The sequence below is a fragment of the Pipra filicauda genome, unplaced genomic scaffold (genome assembly GCF_003945595.2).
Source record: "Pipra filicauda isolate LSUMZ 115617 unplaced genomic scaffold, ASM394559v2 scaffold204_size1372650_pilon, whole genome shotgun sequence".
Classification (NCBI taxonomy): Eukaryota; Metazoa; Chordata; class Aves; order Passeriformes; family Pipridae; genus Pipra; species Pipra filicauda.
The window spans coordinates 855,941-877,547 of record NW_024104315.1 but is presented as its reverse complement, the minus strand read 5'-3'; the positions used below and the strand labels follow the sequence as shown (position 1 = coordinate 877,547).

The 21,607-nt window shown below is 43.3% G+C and overlaps 1 protein-coding gene across 1 annotated transcript in view; it reads left to right on the top strand.

The window, feature by feature from the left end:
* LOC113999998 (neural cell adhesion molecule L1-like protein) overlaps positions 1-21,607 on the top strand; it is a 137,058-nt gene that overhangs the window by 74,055 nt on the left and 41,396 nt on the right. Inside the window, 7 exon segments of the mRNA XM_039380822.1 lie at positions 2,475-2,664; positions 4,615-4,720; positions 6,270-6,460; positions 14,894-15,016; positions 16,046-16,216; positions 18,418-18,465; positions 20,352-20,472. Coding sequence (XP_039236756.1) covers positions 2,574-2,664; positions 4,615-4,720; positions 6,270-6,460; positions 14,894-15,016; positions 16,046-16,216; positions 18,418-18,465; positions 20,352-20,472 — 851 coding nt within the window. The 5' untranslated portion in view covers positions 2,475-2,573.

Genomic DNA, 21,607 nt, shown 5'->3' with positions numbered 1-21,607 from the left:
TTAAAAAAAAAAAAAGAGAGAAAAAAAAAGGTGTGAGCTGATGGATTTGGGTAAAGAATCGAGTTGTGTTCTTGGTTTCTTCCTTGAATTTAATCTGAATCTACACAATGCTTTGTAACATTGATATAAAAAGAAACTTGCTGCTGCTCAGCCTGTGACCTTAACAGGCTGCACACCTCCTGGAATCCCAGCTCTCCTGCCTCTGGTTGGCATCCTGACCTGCCTGCTCGGGTCCCCAGAGCTGTCAGCAGATGGGGGAGAGGAGGATTTCACTGCTAGGGATGTACCATCTGCAGGCAGCAACACTGGTCAGATTTTTATGAGCCTAAATTGCAATTCTGTGTCCAGAGGGTTTGCTGTCAGAGCATCTGTTTTGCTGTGGCTGACACAGATCTGGAGCTGAGTGTCTGCCAGGAGCAGGTGAGGGAGGGTGGGAGCCTTGTCCTGCGGTGACAGCAGCCATCAGGTGGGGCTGCTCCGTGTCCTGGGTGCCCCCCAGGCTGTCACACAGCCCAGCTTTTAGCAGGCTGAGGGTTGGAAAGGTCCATTACTCACCAGTTAGAGCCAGGAGAACTCAAACTGTGGGAAACACCGACTGCCACAAAACAGAACCTGCTGGTGCTGCCTCATTCTGCCTGATTTGCACTCGGGCACAGCCTGGGGGTGGCAGCAAAGCCAGAGGGTCTCTGTCCCCTCCGGTGCCCTTCTGCACCATCCCCCTCTGTGAAACCAGCACTAAGCAGATTAGTCAGGTTCTTCCATCAGCAAACACTCGCTACCTAAGATACTTATAAGACATCTGGTTTTTAGCCTCATTTCTAAACAAATGAGGCTTATGTGATTATGGTGTCTGTCGCCTGCCCCTCGTTGGCCAATTTCAACCTTCATCCAAGGATTTTGCTCTCAAAGACCTTACTTTCCAGGAAGTTTTCATGAGCTGAGGACCATGTGAACAGAAGTTACCCTGGAGGAAGGGCCACAGCACAACCTGTTGCTCAGCCCCAAGAGCTGAAGCGAGAGGGAGTGTGCTGGGTAAAAGGGGAATCTCTGCTTTGTGCCTGTGTTTTGCAGAGGTCCAGCAAACCAACGGTGAGGAGAAAACCCTGTGTGTGTGTGGGCTGTGGCTCAGCTCTGTCCCTGCTCCAGCCGTACTGGGCAAGGACGAGCATCCCCTGGTCCCACCTCCCGCCTGCCCCCAGTGCCAACTGCTCCTGGTGATCCCGGGATTGCTTTTCTGATCCCTGGATTAACCGGGTGGGATGTGCAAAGATCCAAGAGCTGTGTTTGAGCCAGGCTTAGTCTGGAAATGGATTGCCACGGTCGTACAGCTCTGCCTGTGAACTTGGTGGCTGGAGTCAGAGCTCACTGTGCTGCACAGGGCTGGGGTTGCTCCTTTGCTCCAGCACAGTAGACTTGTCTTAAAAATGGCTCTTGTGAAATTATCTTGACAATGAGGTCTAAATTCTCTTGGGACTGATGTCCCTTAGCATTATGTGTTAGAGGGTGCACAGGTACAAACACACCTTAGAGTGGTTCATAATTCACTGAGATACCGTGAATGAAGCTGCATGAAATCCTCAGTGCACCCACATCCATAGAATCAAAGAATCTCAGAATGTTTGGGGTTGGATGGGACTTTGCAGATCATCCAGTCCCACCCCCTGCCATGGGCAGGGACACCTTCCACCAGCCCAGGTTGCTCCAAGCCCCATCCAACCTGACCTTGGACACTTCCAGGGATGGGGCAGCCACAACTTCTCTGGGCAACCTGTGCCAGGGTCTCATCACCCTCCCAGGGAACAATTTCTTCCTGCTGTCTGATCTAAACCAGACTTTCACTTCTCTGTGAATTACACTTGAATGCTCATTAGCACTGGTTATGTCTCCTTTTGGCAACTAAAAGACATTTTTGCCTTGTAATGAAGAACCTAAGGGTGTCTAATGGAATGTGTAAAACCTACCTATAGGAGTTCTGGGATTATGGAGGAAAAGCAAATGTTTCATGTTCTGGTCCTTATTAATGAACTAAATGAGATTGTGTCCTTTTTTTAAGCATAAATGAAAGATAAAAGACAGATGAGATTTATGAACAAGGTCATTAGTGTACCAAATTTCTCTCATTAGATCTGTTACATTACTTTCCAACTTACACAACTCTCATTAGAAAAATTTATGAACTGGAATGATTACAAATATACTGCATTTTGAACCATCCCTACTTTTAATTGCAACCTCCCCCCAAAAAATAATTATCCTTCTGTGCTATAATAGAGTTGTACTTTTGTGTATATGTTTTTTTTTTTTGTTAGAGATGAAATAGGGGTTATTCCTGAAACCAAAGGATGGAGAGAGAGAGAGGAAATTGGACCACTTAGTGCAATTTGCAGTTTAGCTGAAGCATTTACTTAATTTATAGCTTTGTTAGACCCAAGTTCATTTTGCAGGGTAATATTGTTGTTTCTTCTCCTCACTAGACTTCCACTTTCACATCCCTACGTCTGATTTGAAGCGACAGTGAGAGGAAGCACCAGGTATCTGTCATTCTGTTTGGACTCCTTGTTTACAGAAGAGTGATGGAGATGCTATTAAGCACAAAAGGCATCACCATATGCCTGTTTTTCTTTGTATTGAGTTTGGCAGCAGCTATTGAAATACCATTATCAGGTGAGTTGTAGTTATTTGCTGTACACTTTACTGTTTTGTTTGATATCCCCTTTTTTCCTTTTAAACTTCCCCTGAAGAAAAAAAATATTAAATCCTCCTTTCCAGTTGTTCCATTTTAAATTTAATCCTGCCACAACCTGGCCTTTGGGAAATTCAGGTGTGATACAAAGTAGAGCTACTCTGGTTTTGCCTGTTTAAATGTAGCAGTGAACTTGTCTAATAACATATACCTGGTGTTTGCCATCCAACACACAGCTTAGCTCCGAGGGTTTGAGTTTGTCCTTCACATAAATTCCTCATTTTGGCTCTGAATCTCCCTGAAGCTTGTTTGATGTACATATATCCTTGTTTTCTTGTCTTGCAACCCGCCATTCCAGCCTGGAAAAGGAGCAGCTGTGTGGCTCAGGGTGGATGTTGGTCCCCAGGGAGGTATTTTGTACCTTGTATCCCCCTCCGGGGAGCACCTCCTGTGTCCCTCTCTGGCTGTGGTGCATTTAAACTGCCTGTTTTACACGGTCCATGTGCTTCCAGGACACGTGTAAAATATGGGATGAGGCTCATAGGGAACAATCCAAGCAAAGCCCATGGACCCCACTGCCTGGAGCACAGCCCAGACCTCTGAGCTTTGCATTTTCCAAACATAAATGGACCAGGAAGATTGCAAACTATATTTGGGTGTTGTTTTGTTTTGGTTTGTTTGTTTGTTTGTTTGTTTTGGGGGGGTGGTTAAACAGCCTCAACAAAGCAAAACTCAACAATATTGGGGTTTATGAATTATGGTGGGGGAAAATAAACAAATAAACCTAAGGGAAAAAGCAATGTAGGCTCTTTGCAGGGTTTTGAGTGATGTGGCCTCAGAGTAGGACATGAGCCAGTTTTGGGGCATCCCGTGGAGCTGCTGTGAGCTGTCAGCACTCTGGAGCTGCCAACAGCCCTGGCTGCAAAGGGGAAGGCAACCAAGCAGGGTTAGAGGAGATTTTTTTCAAGCTGTCCCAATTTGCATTGGAAAGTAGAGGGGTTTTTTTCAGGAAGGTTCTGCAGCAGCTCCTTGAGTTTCAATAAAACAGAAGTGGAGCTGTGCCTGTGAAGTGCAGGACAAACTGCCTGGGCACCCACTGCTTTTACGTGAGGGAACCACATCACCATTAATTTGCTCTAATGAAGCATTTATATTTTAATAAAAAGAGTTCTTTCTGATCAGTGAAGCTGGTGGTCTTAGAAAGCGTTCAGCTTTGAGACCACACGATACGATCAGACATTTCGCTCCAGCTTTGAGCTTCCTGGACTCCAAATAGCAACCAAAGAGCATGTTAATTCTCTTCCTGGCTGTTTATAACAATGTGATGATCCCATTATCCCCAGCCCTGCTGCAGGGAGTGTTCTCCCTCGTGTGGCTCTGCTACACAGGCATTTGCAACACTTTAATTCCCTCAGAAAAAAAACAATGTTAGCGCAACATCCTTGCGTGACCGTGTGAGTGGCAACTCTGCACCCTGGAGGGGTATTAACTCAGCCTTGCAGTCCATGGATTTCTTGGCAATTTTATCCAGGACAGAGCAAGCTTGTACAAGTTTGCTGCTTCATGTGTGTGAATCTGTGTCTGGATTAAAAGCCAGTTATTGACTTGCCCTATGGATAAATTCCCCAGCCCACGGCCCCGTGCTTTGGCTGCAGGGGTAGCACAGTCCCAGCTCTCAACGTGAGCTGGTGATGCCCCTGGGCTGGGCACAGCCAAGCCTTTCTTTGGCCACTGGGGCAGTGCCAGTGACCAGTCTGGGGGAGCAGAGAGCATTGTCCATACCAGGAAGATGATGTTCATGTTTTTGTTAAGGCAAGGCTCCCTTTTAGCAGGAGTGGGGCAATCCTGGCATTGTCCCTTTCCAAGGAAGGACCTGAGGGAGCTCTGTTTTGCTTGCCTGGTGATTTAACCCGATACCTCTTTGTGCTCAGTCTCACAGCTTCCAACAATCACGGAGCAATCCCACACCCAGGTTGCCTACCCCTTTGATGAGGACTTTACAATTAAATGTGAAGCCAGAGGAAACCCACATCCCACGTGAGTAGTGCTGGGGGAAGCAGCAGAAACTGTTTGCTTTTAACCTTTGCCAAACACTGTTCTGGCTGGGGGTGGCTGGTGCACATTAACTTGCTCATCATCACGGTTAAGGTTTGGGTTTCCACTTGAGCCATTGAGTTTTTGTTGCTCCATCACTTCCACTCACTCTGTGAGCAGGTATCAACATTTTTTTTTCCTGGGAGATGTTCCATTCCTCTGGCACGTGCCAAGTTCACCCTATGATTTAAAAAAACCTTGTCTGGGCCATGCTGCAAAAGATAGGAGGTGTGTAATAATAATCAAAGGAGCCCAGCTGCTCTTCTGCCTTTTCCACAGCCACCTTAAAAATGTCAAATACATTAAATCATGTATTCAGACATCACATTTGCATTTTATCAGATAACTTGTCTGTACCTGACATCATCAGGGCCATGGTGATGTTACAAACAGATACATAAGGAATCATTCAAATAAATATCCAAAGATAAGCTTTAGGTATTTTACACCAGTGCAGAAAAGAGAAAGATTTTTAATGAAAATGTGATTAACAAGAATGTAAAAGCTCCTCCTGAGGCTTTCCACACTGAATGGGCTAAATTAATAACTGGTTTGCATGTCATTTTTAGTCTTTAATCCTTCCATTCTCCTTTCTCTGCAACACAACTTAAACTTTAAAAAGGTTTTTTTTTACTTTATATCAAGATTACTTGATCACTTTTAATTGAGCTCTGAATGGGGATTTGTAGCATGATAACAAATTCCCTTTGTTTCACAGATTGTCAGTGCATCAATGAGAAGTTTCTGTTCTCTTGAAGTGATGTGATAGTGCCTGTTAGGTGATAGGAACCCAGATTCCCTCCATACTGTAGCAAGGCAGTTTTGCCAAAACTAGTGAAGTGACAAAATATACAGTTTTGTCGATGTTAATTTATTCTCTTGAAACAATACTCTTAAAAAAAAGGTACATCTCCCACTGAATGCATGTTATACTGTGATTTCCAACTGCCAGATTTTGAATCAGTGCAGCCAAATTTCAGTCCATCTGAGAAGTCCAGACACAGGACCTGTGACAAATATTTCAGCATTCATCAAAATCACACCCCAGTAACATTAAAACTACAGGTGATTCTGTGGCAAGGAGCAGCTCAATGGGATCATCTCTGTTTCTTCTGGGTCCAGCCATGGAAGATGGTGAGAAAAGCTCCTGCCAGTCCAAACCACCAACATTTCTCCAGACACAGCCCTCTGCAAACCTCCAGCTCCTTTCAGGGGCTGGCTCTTGCTGTCACAGATGGTCTCTCTCGTTTGCTGTCCTTGTGTTCCTATTTCATGGCACAGTGAGTTATCCAAAGGCAAAGTGTCCAAAAGGAGAGATGTGCCCAAGAGCCAACCCAAGTTAGAGCAACACAGTGGTCGTTTTGCCACTCAACTCTCCCCTCTTACATCCCTTTATTTCAATAAAACACTCTTGGACCCACATTTACCCCTGGTTTAGTCCCGTAGTGCTCTTCTGGGACCTGCCCTTCCTAACACTTGTTTTTTTTTTCAGCTTTAACTGGACTAAGGATGGAAAACCGTTTGATTTGTTGTCTGACCCGAGGATAGTTACATCCAACAACTCTGGAACTTTTGTGATTCAGAACCGAGGAATCATCAACAATTTTCAAGGGAAATATCGTTGCTTTGCTTCCAATGTGCTGGGAACTGCCATGTCAGAAGAAATTGAGCTTATTGTTCCAAGTAAGGGTTTCACTTTACTTTTGGGTTGAAATTATTATTATTATTATTATTATTATTATTATTATTATTATTATTATTATTATTATTATTATTATTATTGTTATTATTTAGATGAGAACTGTGTTTCCTGAAACGAAATGAGAAAGAACTGGTTCCTAAGGTGGTGTAGGGTGAAACATGAACTGTTTGTTGCTCAGTGAATATTCAAAGGAAAAATTCTTATTTGCTCCCTGGAAAGATTTAGTTTAGTTGCTGGTTTTGAGGACAGGAATCAAATCTGGATGCAGGATTTCAGACAAAACCCCTGGACTATCAACTCCCAAGTGCAGCTGCTGACACTCCTTCCCAACTGCATCCAAATGAAACTGGGTAGATTATGGATATGTTTTCCCAGATACAGTATTTGGGAGAACATTTATTATTTACTTTTGCTTTTTGCGCGTTTTCTACCCCACTTTGCCTCTAGAGGATGAGTTAGTGAGTAAATTAGTATCAACTTTTTGATAGCCATCTCAGGAGAGCTGAAAGCTCAACAACAGAAAACGATTGTTTGCTTTGACTTGGCTTTTTAAATGCCTTTGTAAAGCACTTGCTTTGCCTTCGCCATAAAACCCATAAGAATTCTTTTCTGATTTGTGTTTGTTTAGACCCACTGCTTCTTCTTTCACTTCTAATACTTTCCTCTTTCTCTAAAGAAGAAAGCATAAATATTGATGAGAGTTGTAGGCTGCTAAATTCTCTAACTAATCTGGGCAGAGACAATTTGTTTGTGAGCTGATGCCAGCACATCATGAAAATATAGGAATTAAAATATTTGGAGAGATAAAGCAAGTAGCAGAAAATATGGCAGAGTAGCTATCCAAGGGCAGTACAGTTATTGAAAGGCATTAGCTGTTCATGAAAGGTAAAAGTAATGGGATGGCTCATGAAATAGTGTTAGAATTATATTAAAAATTTAAAATGTAGTGGGCAATAAAGGATTAGGAAGCTGTTGTCAGAGAAGACAAAATTGGTTGGAGTCAGATCACTTTGGTGATGTTGTAAAAGGCACTTTGTGAGTCTGGAGAAACTCCTGAGTTAGATTTGGCATGATCTCTCTGATATTGGATAATTTTATTTGATAAAGAATGAGAAATTATGTGATGCTTTTGCTTTCCAAACATTTATTGGAAAGCAAAAGCTGTTAAGGGTCATAAGACTGTAACATTTCAGCTCAGTAACCACGACTGAAGGCTGTTCCAGTGAGGAACTGGAGGACAATATAGTCCCATCTCTGAGCTGGAAACAGGGAATCAGGAGCTGGGGGAAGGATGACAGAAATAGCAGGTTTTTACAGCAAAATAGCAACTGATGCAAATGTTTGAAAGCTCCAGGGAAGTGACTCAGTCAGCTGGGAGTTCATTAGTCTGATGTGAGGAGCAGTCTGGCTTTGGGATAATAAATACTTACAGGGAGGATATGAAAGGCCTGGAACTGAGTGGAAAATGAGCTCAAAAATATAGTAGTGAAAATTAGCGATCCAGGAAACTTGTCCTTCCGTCACCAGCACAGAGAGGGAAATGGGGAATTAGGGACCAGGTTTGCAGGTTTGCAGAAGTGGGATGCAATTTATGGATATGGATTTATGGATATAAAGTTCAAGGTCCTGGTTAGGACAATGTTATAGAGTCAAAGAATCATTAATGTTGATAAAGACCTCTGAAGCTCATGGAGTCCAACCATTAACCCACCACTGCCAGGTCCAACACTAGACCATGTCCTGAAGTTGATACAAGTGTCTTTGTAGCAATACATTTCATCCCTTTTATTTTGGAAGATGAACACACAACTGTCTTAAACTCAGGATTGAAATATATGAAATTGGAAGAGAAAAATCTGAAGCAGAACCTTCTTAGTGAGAGCAGAAAGGAGAAGAAAGTTCCCTGGCTCCACGGTGGAGCAGGGTGTGAACATGGAACAGGCTGCACAATACAGTTGTGGGAGGTATAGGAAGAAGACATTCAGCAATGGAGTGGAATTTTTTCCAGGTTAGATCCTGCATTTCTGAGCTCCCACAATATTTTGTTATCAAATATCTGACAGCCCTTTGTCCAGGTGGAATTGGTGTGGTGGAATCTCTTCCACGTGGCAGGGGATTCCTCCACAGCCTTCTCTGCCTCACAGGGCCAGGACATGGCTATTTATGTACAAAACCTACTTCTAGCGGATCAGTGTGGATGAAGTGGGCTATGAGAAATATGTATGAACATTTTTTTCATGTGTTTTTCACAAGAAATAATTTTGAGAAGCATTCAAGGCGTAGCCAGGGGTGGAAGAGTCGTGGTGCTGTGGTCACACGGAACACAAGACACATTTTAAGGGCTGGGAGAGTTTCTGGCAGAGGACTCCTAAGGATGCCATGTGAATGTATTTCATGAGTGCTCCTCATGAAAGACATGATTTATTTCCCTTCCATCCAGTTCTATGGATTTTTTTTTTTCTTGGGAAATTTATTTTGTGTTGCAATGCACACTATTCCCTGATGCCGCAGCTTGGTGTTTGTGAGGAATTCCCAAGATTGCATCTCTTGCTCTGTGGTTTAATCTCTACCAACATGCAGTTACTTTAAGGGAATGTCATTCCAGAGTAGAGGAGAACTGCACAAAGTTTTAGGACAGTAAGTTGAGGTTTGCTGAGCTAATGGTGTAAGTTGGCTCCACAGGTAGGACAGTGCAGCTGGTGCCACTGGAATTTCAGGCAGGAACAGGAGCCTGATGCAGTTCCTCAGCTTTAGACAGGACATAGTTACTCACTTTGCAGCCTGGCCAGGGCAGTGGGGTTCATGTGATTTCTTGTAAGCAAAATGTCTCAAAGTCATCGCACTTCAGAGGAGTTGAGGACCTCAGTGTCACATTTCACTGAAGGGATGTGACCTCCAGCAGCAGAATATTCCCATATTCCATTGCTCCTGAACTAAAAAAGATGCTTAACATGAAAAACAATGATGTCTGTATTTGGGATTATTGAATTTTTAGTCAGAGCAGACATTTTTTTGCTTTTAATGAAAAATTGGCTATACAGCTTGAGTAGGTATTACATATACTGGGAACAGTTAGCAACAAATTCATTGAGAGGTTACAAACATGGCTGTTATCAAGTGCAGGAGGAATTTTAGAGCTAATATATGCAAAGTCCTAAACCCAGAAAATAAATACGTGGTACAGATAATCTATTAGAGGGATTTACCCAACTCATACATCTCTTAAAGCACATTTGCTGTTATTAGTACTCTTCTGCCAGCAATTCTTTCATTTGATAGTGCAATGTAGATGCTGCAAATAAAATCAGGATTCAGAGAGGAATAGAAGACACATTTGCTTTTCTAAAGTGCTGGATGGTCCACAACTGTGGCCAAGTGAAAGAGCTGCTGCTGCACAGATCCGCTGCAAATCAGCAATCCCTGACAGAGGAGCTGGGCATAAATCACCTCTATTCACCCCCAGGTTTTGAAGCAGAGACTGGTACATGTGAGATCACTCCATGCATTCATGGCATGATGTAGAGGTGGCAGAGCTTTGCCAGCTGCATTCAAGTCAAATGTGAAGCTACTTGGCAAGTCATTGTGCCAGTGAAGAGAAGAAAACCCCAGCCAGTCAGAGAGGGCCAGCTTCTTTCATAAATTACATTTACACTGCAGCAGCAGAATACTGGGTCTGTGAGGTGGCTGCTGAAAAGGAGAACAAAAGACTGTTTACTCACAGTAGTCATCCCAGGAAAGCAATGGAAATGTCAGCAGAAATGATCATTAAATCTCACCTACATAATGAAAATACCCCACCTCCCCTATATAGGTTGACATTAAGGAGAGGGGGAAGAATGGGCTCTGAGGATCTGATCTGTGTGCAGCACTAACAAAGGCCAGATTGTTACAAGATACATGCAGCAGGAAAATGAATTTAAATGGTGAGAACACAGACTTCAGCTCCCCTCCTCCTGGATTTTGGGAATCTGTTGCTTGAATTAGTGAGCAGGCCCCATGCCAGAGGAAGGAGAAGAAGTACAGTTTAAACTTCTTTAATTAACTGTGGTGTAAAAGACTCCTCATGGTAGATTGCCTTAAGATTTATGCTCAGTATTTCTAAAGCTGCTGCTCCAAAAGCCCAGAGATCTGAGGATGGAAATTTGGGCTGAACATAAAACTGTCCAGTGGCAGGCTGTGCTCTGCCAGTGATGTGAGTTCTAGAATTCCCAAAGAAAGCCAAACCTGTGTTAATATTCAAAAACCCAGATGTGAATATTGTGAAATCAGTAGAAGATGCTGAGCTGACACTGTTCCTCTATGGAAAATAAAACAAAAGAGAGGAACTCACTGAGACTTCGCAGGTGATGGGAATAAAATGTAACCCTCTTATCTCCTAAACCCGTGTCCTGTACCTATGAGGACTTTACTGGCCATCTAAATGGTTGGGTTCACTCTGTTGTCAGCAACCATCACTTTGGAAAGGGTGATAGAGAGATTTATACAGGAAAAAGAAATCACTGATTCCACCCCACATCTTTGGGGGAGAGTAGACTGACAGCCACAGTCTTCTTGGCAACCAGACTTTGGTAACTTTTTCAATTTAATGCAACAATTAGAAAATCCATAAATAAGCAGGATTACATCTCATAAACAGTTCAAAGGCTGCAATGAAAATTACAGATTTAACTACTGCTCCTGTGGCTCAGAATATCAATTGAGGTGCAGAGATGAGCACTGGAAGCTTCCCAAGGTGCATTCAGTGCACTTGTGATTGAGGACTGTAAATCACATTTGAGATTCTTTGATATGTTGGGCTGTTTGCTGCACAAGATATAGATCTGCATGAAAAATCCTAATAAAATACTAATTAAAGTGTCCAAGGAGCTGGAAATTGCCAGGATAACGAAATTTCTTGACTGTTTCTGCTTTCTCTCACTTTTACATCTTTTAAGGATTTATTTGCAAGGAAGAATATAGGAATATCCATGAGGGATCAGGCTAAGCATCCCTCTATCCCAGGACAAATCTCCAGCAGCATCCACAGAGAAGGTTATAAAAATAGACCTGGTGGATAGTGATGTTTTTCTACAGTAGCTTCACAATGTATTCATTTGTTGTTGATTTAACATTAAGAATTGACTCCCATTTTATATCAGATACCAATAGAAACAAGACACAGGGGTCTCAAGGACAAGTTACCTGGAGAAATGCTTTTCCTTCAAGTTCTCAACACTTCATTGAGAAACGTGTAAAATATTCTCATATAAAGTGGAATAAATTGCCAAAATTGGTACAGTTATAGTGTGAAGTCACTGTAGTCAGCAGCAGGACAAAACCCAAGCTGTGGGACAAAGTGTGCCAAAAGATACTTGAGTAAATCAGCAGTTCTGGGGATGGAAAACCCAGCTCTGGTTGCTGTATTTGTGAATTTGTGTGGCTAGACTCAAATGTGGATTTTATATTGCGTTGTATTGGTGTCCCTCCTGTCTATTTTTGGTTGAGAAACTGCATTTTCTGACCAGATAAGAAGGAGGAGGGAGGCACTCAGGCTCTTTTCTGAATTTTCTCCCAGCCACCCTAATTTCCCAGTGGTGCTTCAGGCTCCTCTCATTAAACTTTGAGTCACCCCAAGGGATTAAGCAGAGCCTGGCTCCCTGCACAAATGACTCTGGACACCGATAATCTTCCATTTCCATGGTTCACACACTGTCAAAGCACTTTTAAGGCTGGTTTTTGAGTGCTGTACAGCAGTCACGGTACTGCCTTGTCAGGAATAAATACTTGGGCAGCAAAGCCTTTCCCAGGGAAAAAAAAAAAACTTGGGCAGTGAAGCTTTTCCTAGGTATTTTAAGAGTTTTAGATGTCATGGAGGGCTTTTAGGAGATGTCTACATGTCAGGTGTGCAGATTTTCATCTTCCCTGTGGCTGTTCAAGCTTAATTCAGCTGTGACAGCTCCTGTGATCAGCCACGAATCAGTAGTGATTGATTCTGGAATATCTCCTATTTAGAACATAGGAACACTGCAAAAAAATCCAAAATATTGCTGACATATATGTACAGGAGACTGCTGTTCAAAAGCCAAAGTCTAATGTGAGAGTAGCTTCTTATTTTTAATAAATAAGAATTCAGAGCAGGTATTTTTGTAGTGTTTGAGACCACAAAAAATGCACTTGTCAGAGGGTTCGGCTCAGGAATTTATCCTGAAATTGAGTTTTCCTCTTTTACAAAGCTTCAAGGATTCAAAACACTCAAAGTTATGTGTTATGAGAGGGAAAATCAGAGTTTTTCTATCTTTTTCATGGTGCAATAAGCAAAAAAAGCAGCAGGGAAGAACCCAAAAGGCTCAGTCACCTGCGGTGCAAGTGCCTGTTTGAGGTGGAGGACGTTTGGGGTCAAATTGCTGCTTCCCCCAGATGCCAAATCTGGGCCACACTTTGGAGATGAATGTCTGTGCTCCCAGCTAATGACACTGAGAGCATGACTTTTCACTCTCTCCTGATGGGACTCTATATTTTTGTGTAATTCTGTAATTACTGGCTACAGAAATTCACTGAGAAGACCAGTGGTTATGGCACCCAACTGGGAGACTGGAGACCTAGATTTAGTTGTGCTAAATGAGGCAAAAAATGAGTTTGAACAAGTTTCCAATGTCCTACATGACTGATCACACTATTAGTCTATTTACTGGTCTCTGGTTTAGTCAGAAATCCCTTATCTTTCACTTGATCCAGCTTACTTGAAGTTTTGTTAAAAGTGATGTTTCTTGGGAATAAACAAGCTTTAGATCAACAAATTGGCTTTTTCCTACTGGAAAACATTCATCTCTGCAGTCAGCAGATGTATTTTCCAGGACTTGAAGAATGTAGGTTGCTGAATGTACTGGATGTAAATATGTAGTTCTTCTTTTTCACCTGAAATTTCACCTACAAGGGTGGGTGATGCTCATTAACTCCTTTTTACCTCTCCTAAGAATTCATAACCTACTAATAATCCTCCTAGAGATAAAATCTCTGCCCAACCTGTATCCAGGCAATCAGCACTGTAATGATTGCTCCTTTTTATGTTTACTAATCCTGAAATGTATAAAGTGTCCTCAGAGTCCTGTCCTTGCATTTCCCACCCTCCTCCTTAGGATGCTGCAGATTCCCTGCAGAGCTGCTGGACCACTGTTGTTTCAGGCTGTGTAGGCGCCATCAGAGCTCCCTGTCATGACTTGAACACCAGGATGGTGATATTTGCTGTGCCAGTTTGACTCTGCCCAGCCAGGACATTTTCATTCCTTTGCTGTTTAATTGCTGTTCATTTTGCTGGTCGAGGCAGTTGCTTGAACTGAAACTTTTTTTGCCAGTTTGAACTTGCCTGAAATGAAAGCAGGAGGCAACGTCAGCCCTGAAACTGTCTGAGCTAAACTCCTGTGAGGAGTGGTTCCGTTTTGCAGGCTGGTTTCTTGGTGATAATCTCTGAGCTGCAGCCTCCCAGTGCTTGGTCTGGGGTGGGCTCCGCTCCCCCTCTTCTCAGATGCCCTTGGGTTGAATTTTGGGCTGCTGAGGTTGCCCAGGTTGACTTTGCACAGTCTGCTGGTGTCGGTGCTGATGCTCTGGGTGATTAAACATCAACTATTTAACCTCTATTTCAGCCCAAAGAGTGCAGCCCTTGTGCTCCCCTGTGCAATCTTTGTGCAAAGCCTGTCTCTGCGTCCTGAGCTTGCTGGGGAAGTCTGCAGGGCTGCAGGGCTGAGCTTCCACCCCTGGGGGGATGAGGAGGGAACACAGGCTTCGCACCAGCTTTCTGCTCCCTCTGATTCTGGAGCTGGATAAGAACTGGGACACCTCCAGGCACGAGGTGGAATTGCTGCCTGATGTCTGTCCTCACCTGCAGGGACTTGCAGTGGCTTCTTGGGAACCACTTTTTAGCCAACACTTCCCAGGACATTCTGCACTCCCAGGCTGGTTTCTCATCTCCTGGGAGCAATTGGGGACCCACCAGTGCACAGCTCTTTGTGCCAGGCTTGGCCTTAGGCTGTGGTTCTCTGGGGCTTGGGGTTGTCCCTTCCAGACAGTGCAAACAAAGGAGCTGTAGAAAGAGTTTGCAAATAAATGTGTTAAAATAAAGCCTAAGTAAAGCACAGGGACATTACAAACAAGTGTTAAACATCCCCATTCAGTGCCTGGCTTTCAATACCATGGTCTGTGCACTTTGTGAATGAAGGGATTCCTACTCAGACTATCCTTGAATGCAGGGATTTCCTACTCTGAGTAAATGCAGGGGTTTCCTACTCTGCACCACTTCATAAATAAGAATACTAATTAAAGGCAGGAATCCAAAGGAAGTTGTTAAGGTAAATATTTTATTAAAAACAACATTAAAGGGGGAAGAAAAAACAAAATTTCAAAAGGTACCAATAAAAGAGGAACTTTTGTTCTTTGTGCAGGTGTGCCAAAGTTCCCCAAAGAAAAAATCGAGCCTCTGGATGTGGAGCATGGAGATTCTGTGATCTTGCACTGTAACCCCCCAAAAGGCATCCCACCTTTGCATATCTATTGGATGAATATTGGTAAGTAAACAATTTTGGCACAATTCATGCCAGGAGACTCAAAACATTTGTCTTCCAGAGCAGTTTCATTGCAGATTCATAATTGATGGGAATGAGAACTGTGCAAGTGCTTGGGAGAAATATCTGGATACTCAAAAATGAAGAATGGAGATCTGTCTTCACAGGACACAAGTTGTAGAGTGAATTGACACAACAAGTTATCAAAGATGAGCTATCAGAAAGCTCATATTTCACTTAATGACTACCAATAATGAGGATTCCTGCATTTATGGAGAGAGGATATTATGTGTCAATATTCATCAACTAATGGTTGATTTATGAAACCAAGGAAAAAAATAATCCGTTAGGTTTGTATAATTAGTTCCTTGTGGGTTTCTGTGCTGTTATTCTGCAGCATTTGTGCTCTGCAGGAATTTCTGGCTCTTGGGAAGCAAAGTAACTCCTGTTGTCTCCATGACATGAAGGGTTTGTTCAGGATGCTGCCCAAGTACCTGCAGAGACAGGGTGCCAGACTAAAGCTCTGATCCTTTAAGGCAGCCCCTCTGCTCCTGCCAGGCCTGGTTAGCACAGACCTGCATTAGGCTGGATCAGCAAGGAGGCAGAACAGCAACCTGAGATCCTACAAACGTGCCCTGCCCTAATCTGGAGTTACAGAACAGCAAAATGCTTGGGAGACTGACTGGGGAGACATCTGTCAGTGGTGACCTCCACATCACCATTCCAGACCTTTCCGTTGGGGAGAGATGCTGAAAATTTACTTTCACCTGAGCAGGAACTTTGCCCTGTGTATTTTTATTATCAATTATTTTCCATCTATGTTATAAATAGGTATATATTGTTACAGAAAAATATTTATTGTACATTGTACATTGAATATTTATGAATAACCCATTGTTTGCAATGTGTTTTCTGTCTCTTTTGCATCCAAGTTCTGTTTTGTGGCTGTATCTGGAAGGAAGCACATGAGAGGGGAGCATTAGTGAAGCAGCTCAGTGTCGTTGCCATCTCACAATTATTTTCTTCTTGCAGATTTGCAGCACATTCCACAAGATGAAAGGGTCTCCATGAGCCTTAAGGGAGATCTGTACTTCGCCAACGTGGAGGAGAATGACAGTAGGAGTGATTATTGTTGCTTTGCAGCATTTCCAAGGCTCAGGACGATTGTGCAGAAAATGCCAATGACGCTGAAGGTTTCCCGTTGTAAGTCTGGGCATGAGCAGTTCCCTGTTTTCTGGTGCTTTTTGAACTCCCCAGGCATCAGTGCATGCCCATGTGTGCCCTGTGTCTTTGAAGAGATGCTCTCTCAAGAAAGGGCACATTACTGAGTTTATTTCCTGCATTATTAACCTTATTCTCAGGGCTAAATTCAACCCAGAAAAGCTTTTCGCAGCTGTCAGACCCCCAAAGTGCCCCGTTCTTCCTCCTGTTCTCCCCACGGGGAAAGCCAATGATGTATCAGGGAAATCTGCTTCTCTTGCAGTCCTGCAGGTCTCTGACAGATAGGACTTCACTGGGTTTTGAGGACTTTATGTGGCCACCTCCTCTCTGTTTTTGTCCAGCTACATCCATGTGGTTGGGAAGGACGGTGCTTTCCAAGCTGCCCTCAATATCAGCAGTCACACACGAGGCACTTTCCATTTTCTCCATGAAATGTTGTGTAGGGAACATCAAATTTTCATTTATTTAGTTATCTATTTATTTATTTATTTATTTATTTTTCCATCTCTGTTTTCCTGTAGTCTCCAAGGGTTTTATACCAAAGGTGGTTTCAGGTACTGCCCTGCCCCCGAGTCTCACTGGGGCGTGCAGGGATTGCTCTCCCACAGAATCTCAGAATTGTTCAGGTTGGAAACGTCCTTGAAGATCACTGAGTCTGACTGTTCTCCCAGCACTGCCAAGCCCAGAACTAACCCAGCTCCCCAAGTGCCACATCTACGTGGCTTAAAATCCCTGCAGGAATGGGGACTCCACCACTGGAAAAACCTTTCAGTGAAGAAATTTTTCCTGATATCCAACCTAAACCTCCCTTGGTGCAACTTGAGGCTGTTTCCTCTTGTCCTGTTCCCTGTGAGGAGACCAACAGCCCCTCGGCTCCCCCCTCCTGTCAGGGAGCTGCAGAGCCAGAAGGTCCCCCCTGAGCCTCCTTTTCTCCAGGCTGAGCCCCCCCAGGTCCCTCAGCCGCTCCTGCTGCTCCAGCCCCTTCCCCAGCTCCATCAAACCTGTCCATTTTTTGGATGTACACAACCTGCTGTGGTGTCAAACCCCTGATTCCAGCCCTGACTGGATGGGCTGGACATCTACAGCATTAGAACCAGAGGAAAAGGATACAAATACCCAAGGAAAAAAAAAAATAAACCCAGCCTTTGGGGCACAGTCCCAGCTGTGCTAAATCAGCAAAGCCCAACAGAAGCTGGTGGAACTAAGGCAGCTTAAACCAGCTGGAGGCCCATCCTGCTCTGCCTGCACCTCTTCTGGCTGTAAGAATTTGTGCTATCACTTGTACCACTCACTGAGCTCCCTGTGCCCTTAATATCAGTTTTCTGTTTCACTAATACTTCTGACCTTTGGGGCTTATGCAGCTCAGAAAGCCAAGGAGATTTTTTTTCCTTCGTGAATGAAAATCTCATATTTAACATGTGATTCTGAGTGTTTTCTTGTCGGGATAAAAAGATAAAGGATTAATAGTGGCTTTGTGTGTCTTAATGCTTGCTTAAAGTGTATCTTGGGATAATAATTGTGAGAAAAATATCCAGAGGAAACGTTGCTCTCTGTGGGTTTTCCACTGGGTCCACTCCCCCACATGTGCACACACAGAGAAAAATTAGATGGGCTTTGGCTGTGGGGCCACTGGTAGCCCTGGAAGTGACCCAAAAACCCGCTTCAGTGTGTCCACCTTGTCATCAAAGCCACAAGACTTGACCCAGGAAAAAAAAAAAGTGAAACATAAATTGAAGGGTTTTGTAAACTCAGCTTGACATTGCCCACCCCACTCTGTGCCAGGTCCCTGCTGAGGGACTGCATTAAAAAAAGACATATAAGGAAAATTAAGCAATAAGAAACAAGACAATAAATAAATTTGATACCATTTCTTTTTAATGGATACTTAGACCTTAGTGATTTTTTTATTACCCTAGATAGCGAGGTTGAAAAGCTGGTTGCATCACCCATGGAGTATTTTGCAGAATAACACATATATTTGAACAATTTCCATTGTATTTTCAAAAATTTGTTGTTCATCTGTTACTTTCCTTTATATTTTTTTTCTTTCTTTCTTTCTTTTATGGCAGAAATTGAGGGGGGTTGGGGTGGGGCATGATTTTGTTTTGGTTGATTTGTTGTTTCTTTTGATTCTCTCTCAACCCTGCATGTTTGTGTTTGGTTGTCACTTTTATTTATTTCAGTAAAGCATGCTAATGACTCAGGCTCACCTAACGCTGCTGTTACTAAGGGTGAGTTGAATGCATCTGTTCTTTAGCCTTTAAACTGAGAATCCACCAGCTGAGATGAAATGGGAGCTGGTAAAAAAAAAAAAAATCACAAAAGCCTTTTGATTGTGATGGGTTGGATTTAAGTGCTCTGTGGAGGACAATTTGCTCATCTCGTAGTTTTTGACAGAAATCTGCAGGGTTTTTAATAAAAAGGTAGCTTTTTTTAGTTGAGGAAGAAGCATTCACACTGCAGAACATGATGTAAGGAGGGTGACATCCTGGATTTCTTGTGTTATCAGCTCAGAGCAGCAGCCAGAGCTGGACACTCCAGATCTTTTTCTGGCAGTTAAGAGGACTCTGGGATTAGGGAACCATGGTTTGACACCATGAATTCATGTCCAAGGGGTCACCCAGGGGCTGCATTATTTCAGGGGGAGCTCAAGGTGTGGATTTAAAAAGTTTTGGGTGCTCTGAGTTAATTGTCCCCATGACCACAACCCTCCCTGTACATGAGAGGTGGTTCTCTCTGTCTATACCTTGACCTGCATGTTACTCCCCACAGGTAAGGACTACAGCAAAGCATTTCTCATCCTGAGGATTCCCAGCTTCCATTGCTTTTTGTGCCCCTCTCTGTGAAAAAATAACCTGGAAATACCCTGCTGAGGTTTATGCAAGCAGTGAGGATAAGCCAGAAGGCATCTAGTGGCTATTCCTGCAATTCTCCACCCAGTTAATTTTGTTTAAAATGTATAAAAACTAGAGTCTTGGATTTTTTTGGTAGCTCTTGACTCTAATTTCTTTGGTTGAATTGCTTTGAGAGTCTCTGTTTTTTTTTGAAATGCCTGATTCAAACCTCCCGAAAGATCTTGCTTTGCTGGACAAGCTCCGAGAAGGGTTTTTGGGATGGATGATTTGGAGAACTCATCAGGCCTCAAGCCTTTGCCCGTGGAGGCTGAGCCCTGTGAGCAGAGCAAGCAGGTCTTGGGAGGTGTGACAGACACTGCAACCCAGCTTTTCCCTCGGAGGGATATCTGAACTCCTGCTGGGAAGGGGCACTGCCTGCCTTTGGAAGCAGGAGGTGGAGGCAGATGGGAAATGTGTGAGCATATCCAGAGGGTTCTGCTGCAGCTCGGAGCACTTGTGACACAGATTTGTAGAGATACAAAGCAAGGGGAGGAAGAAATGAAAAATTCGAAAATGGTTCAGGGAGATATATGTGGTCTTTTACCAAATCATCCATAACTGACTATTTTTGAAGAACTAGGACCATTTGGGGACTTATTCATTACTGTGCTAATTGTGATGAGAGTGATAACTGGGCAGGCATTGAACTCTCTCTGTGTTTCATCATGAAACCCTTGTTTGGCAGCCTGGAACAAATGGGCCGTTGCAATCAAATACAAGTCAATCTTGTTTTATTATTTTAACAGTCTTCCCTACAAATTGTATCTCCATTACTGTAGATTTAATAATTGTAGCAAGAAGAGCAATTCTGTGCAATATTCAAGTCAGGAGAGATGGGGTTTCATCTGAGGTTTAAAACATAATAAAGTCAGTGCAGAAGAAAGGTGTTAGGAAAGATGGTGTGGACCAGAAACTCAGCAACTGAGAGCACCAGTGTACCCAGACTGGATGAGGTGAATGATAGGAAGGGCCAGTGCTTGGAAAACAGGACATAAAACTGTAGGAAAAGGGGTTTCACCAGTACTGCTGCCTGTTGATATCACTGTACATGTCTCCTGACTCTTATCAGGAGAAATAAGTGTCCTGGATTAGCCTCAAACTGTATAAATAAAAAAAAAAACGTTCAAATCGATGTCTGAAACCTTCTGACAGCAATGATGTTTGGGGCATTACTGAGGGCCCTAAGAGTTCGTGTCTAACTTCTACTTTATTTTATCTTTCAGCAAATTTTATCAAGGAAAGAAAACCCAAACTGCTGATCCCTCCTGAATCTGCTGGCAGTAGCTCATCAGTCACTGTCATCAAGGGAGGTGTCCTGCTCCTCGAATGTATTGCTGAAGGGCTGTGAGTAATGCACAATGCTGCACAACTTAATCACCTCTTGAGATAGAAATGAGCAGAGAAAAAGCTGTATTCTCAATTATACAACAGTTTGAAATTGAATTTCTATGCAGAGTTGTTTGGGAAGTTTGTGTGCTCCTTGTAAAGCAGCACAGAGCACATGCAACACTGGTTATTGCTATAGCTTGTAAACAAGTAATTAAAATCACATCATGGTAAGTATTGATTTTTTTTTTACTGTTATATTAAAAAAAGGCCCCTATTATTGAGCTTTTTTCAGTAGTGCTACTTTTGAGATGTTGAGAAACTAAATAACATCAGCATCCACTTCTGTTTTGTGGCTCACAACCTGTGATGTTTCTTTTCTGGCTTTGTCAATTCAGTTTTGCTTCAATACTCAACATTTTTTCAGCAAGATCTCATGTTTTTAAAAGCAAAGTGCTTGAGTGATGTGAAACAAGACATTCTTTAAGGAGTGGATGTGCCACTGAGTGAAACCAGTGGTCCATCTTGCCCAGTTGCAGCAGGAGATGCTGGTTCAGGTGTCCCTGTGAACCTCCCTACTCACTCTGGTCCATCCCCCAGCATCCAGAATTCCCATACAAAGAATGTTCTTTCCAGGATGCTCTCACAGATGACAGTATGTCAAGGAACAAAGTCCCTGACTACATAAAAATACAGTAAACCTGAATCAGCCTTATTGGTTTGATCCTGCTAAAACCAACAGTAATGGGCAAACCTCAAACTTGGTCCCAGTCCCAAGTTTTCCTGGGCCCAGTCCTGTGTGTGTTGTGGTGCTTTGTGCTGCACAGACATCTCAAACTTGTTATTGCTGTCAGCATTTGTCTTAGAAAGCTACTCAAAGGTTACTTGTGGATCCAGGTGTAGGAAGTATGGAGCAATATCTGGAGGAGGAGATGTTCAGTGTAAAAATATATCACAGAATCATAGAATGGTTTGGGTTTGAAGGCACCTTAAAGCTCATCTCATTCCACCCGCCTGCCATGGGCACCTTCCACCAGCCCAGGTTGCTCCAAGCCCTGTCCAACCTGGCCTTGGACACTCCCAGGGATGGGGCAGCCACAGCTTCTCTGGGCAACCTGTGCCAGGGCCTCCCCACCCTCACAGGGAAGGATTC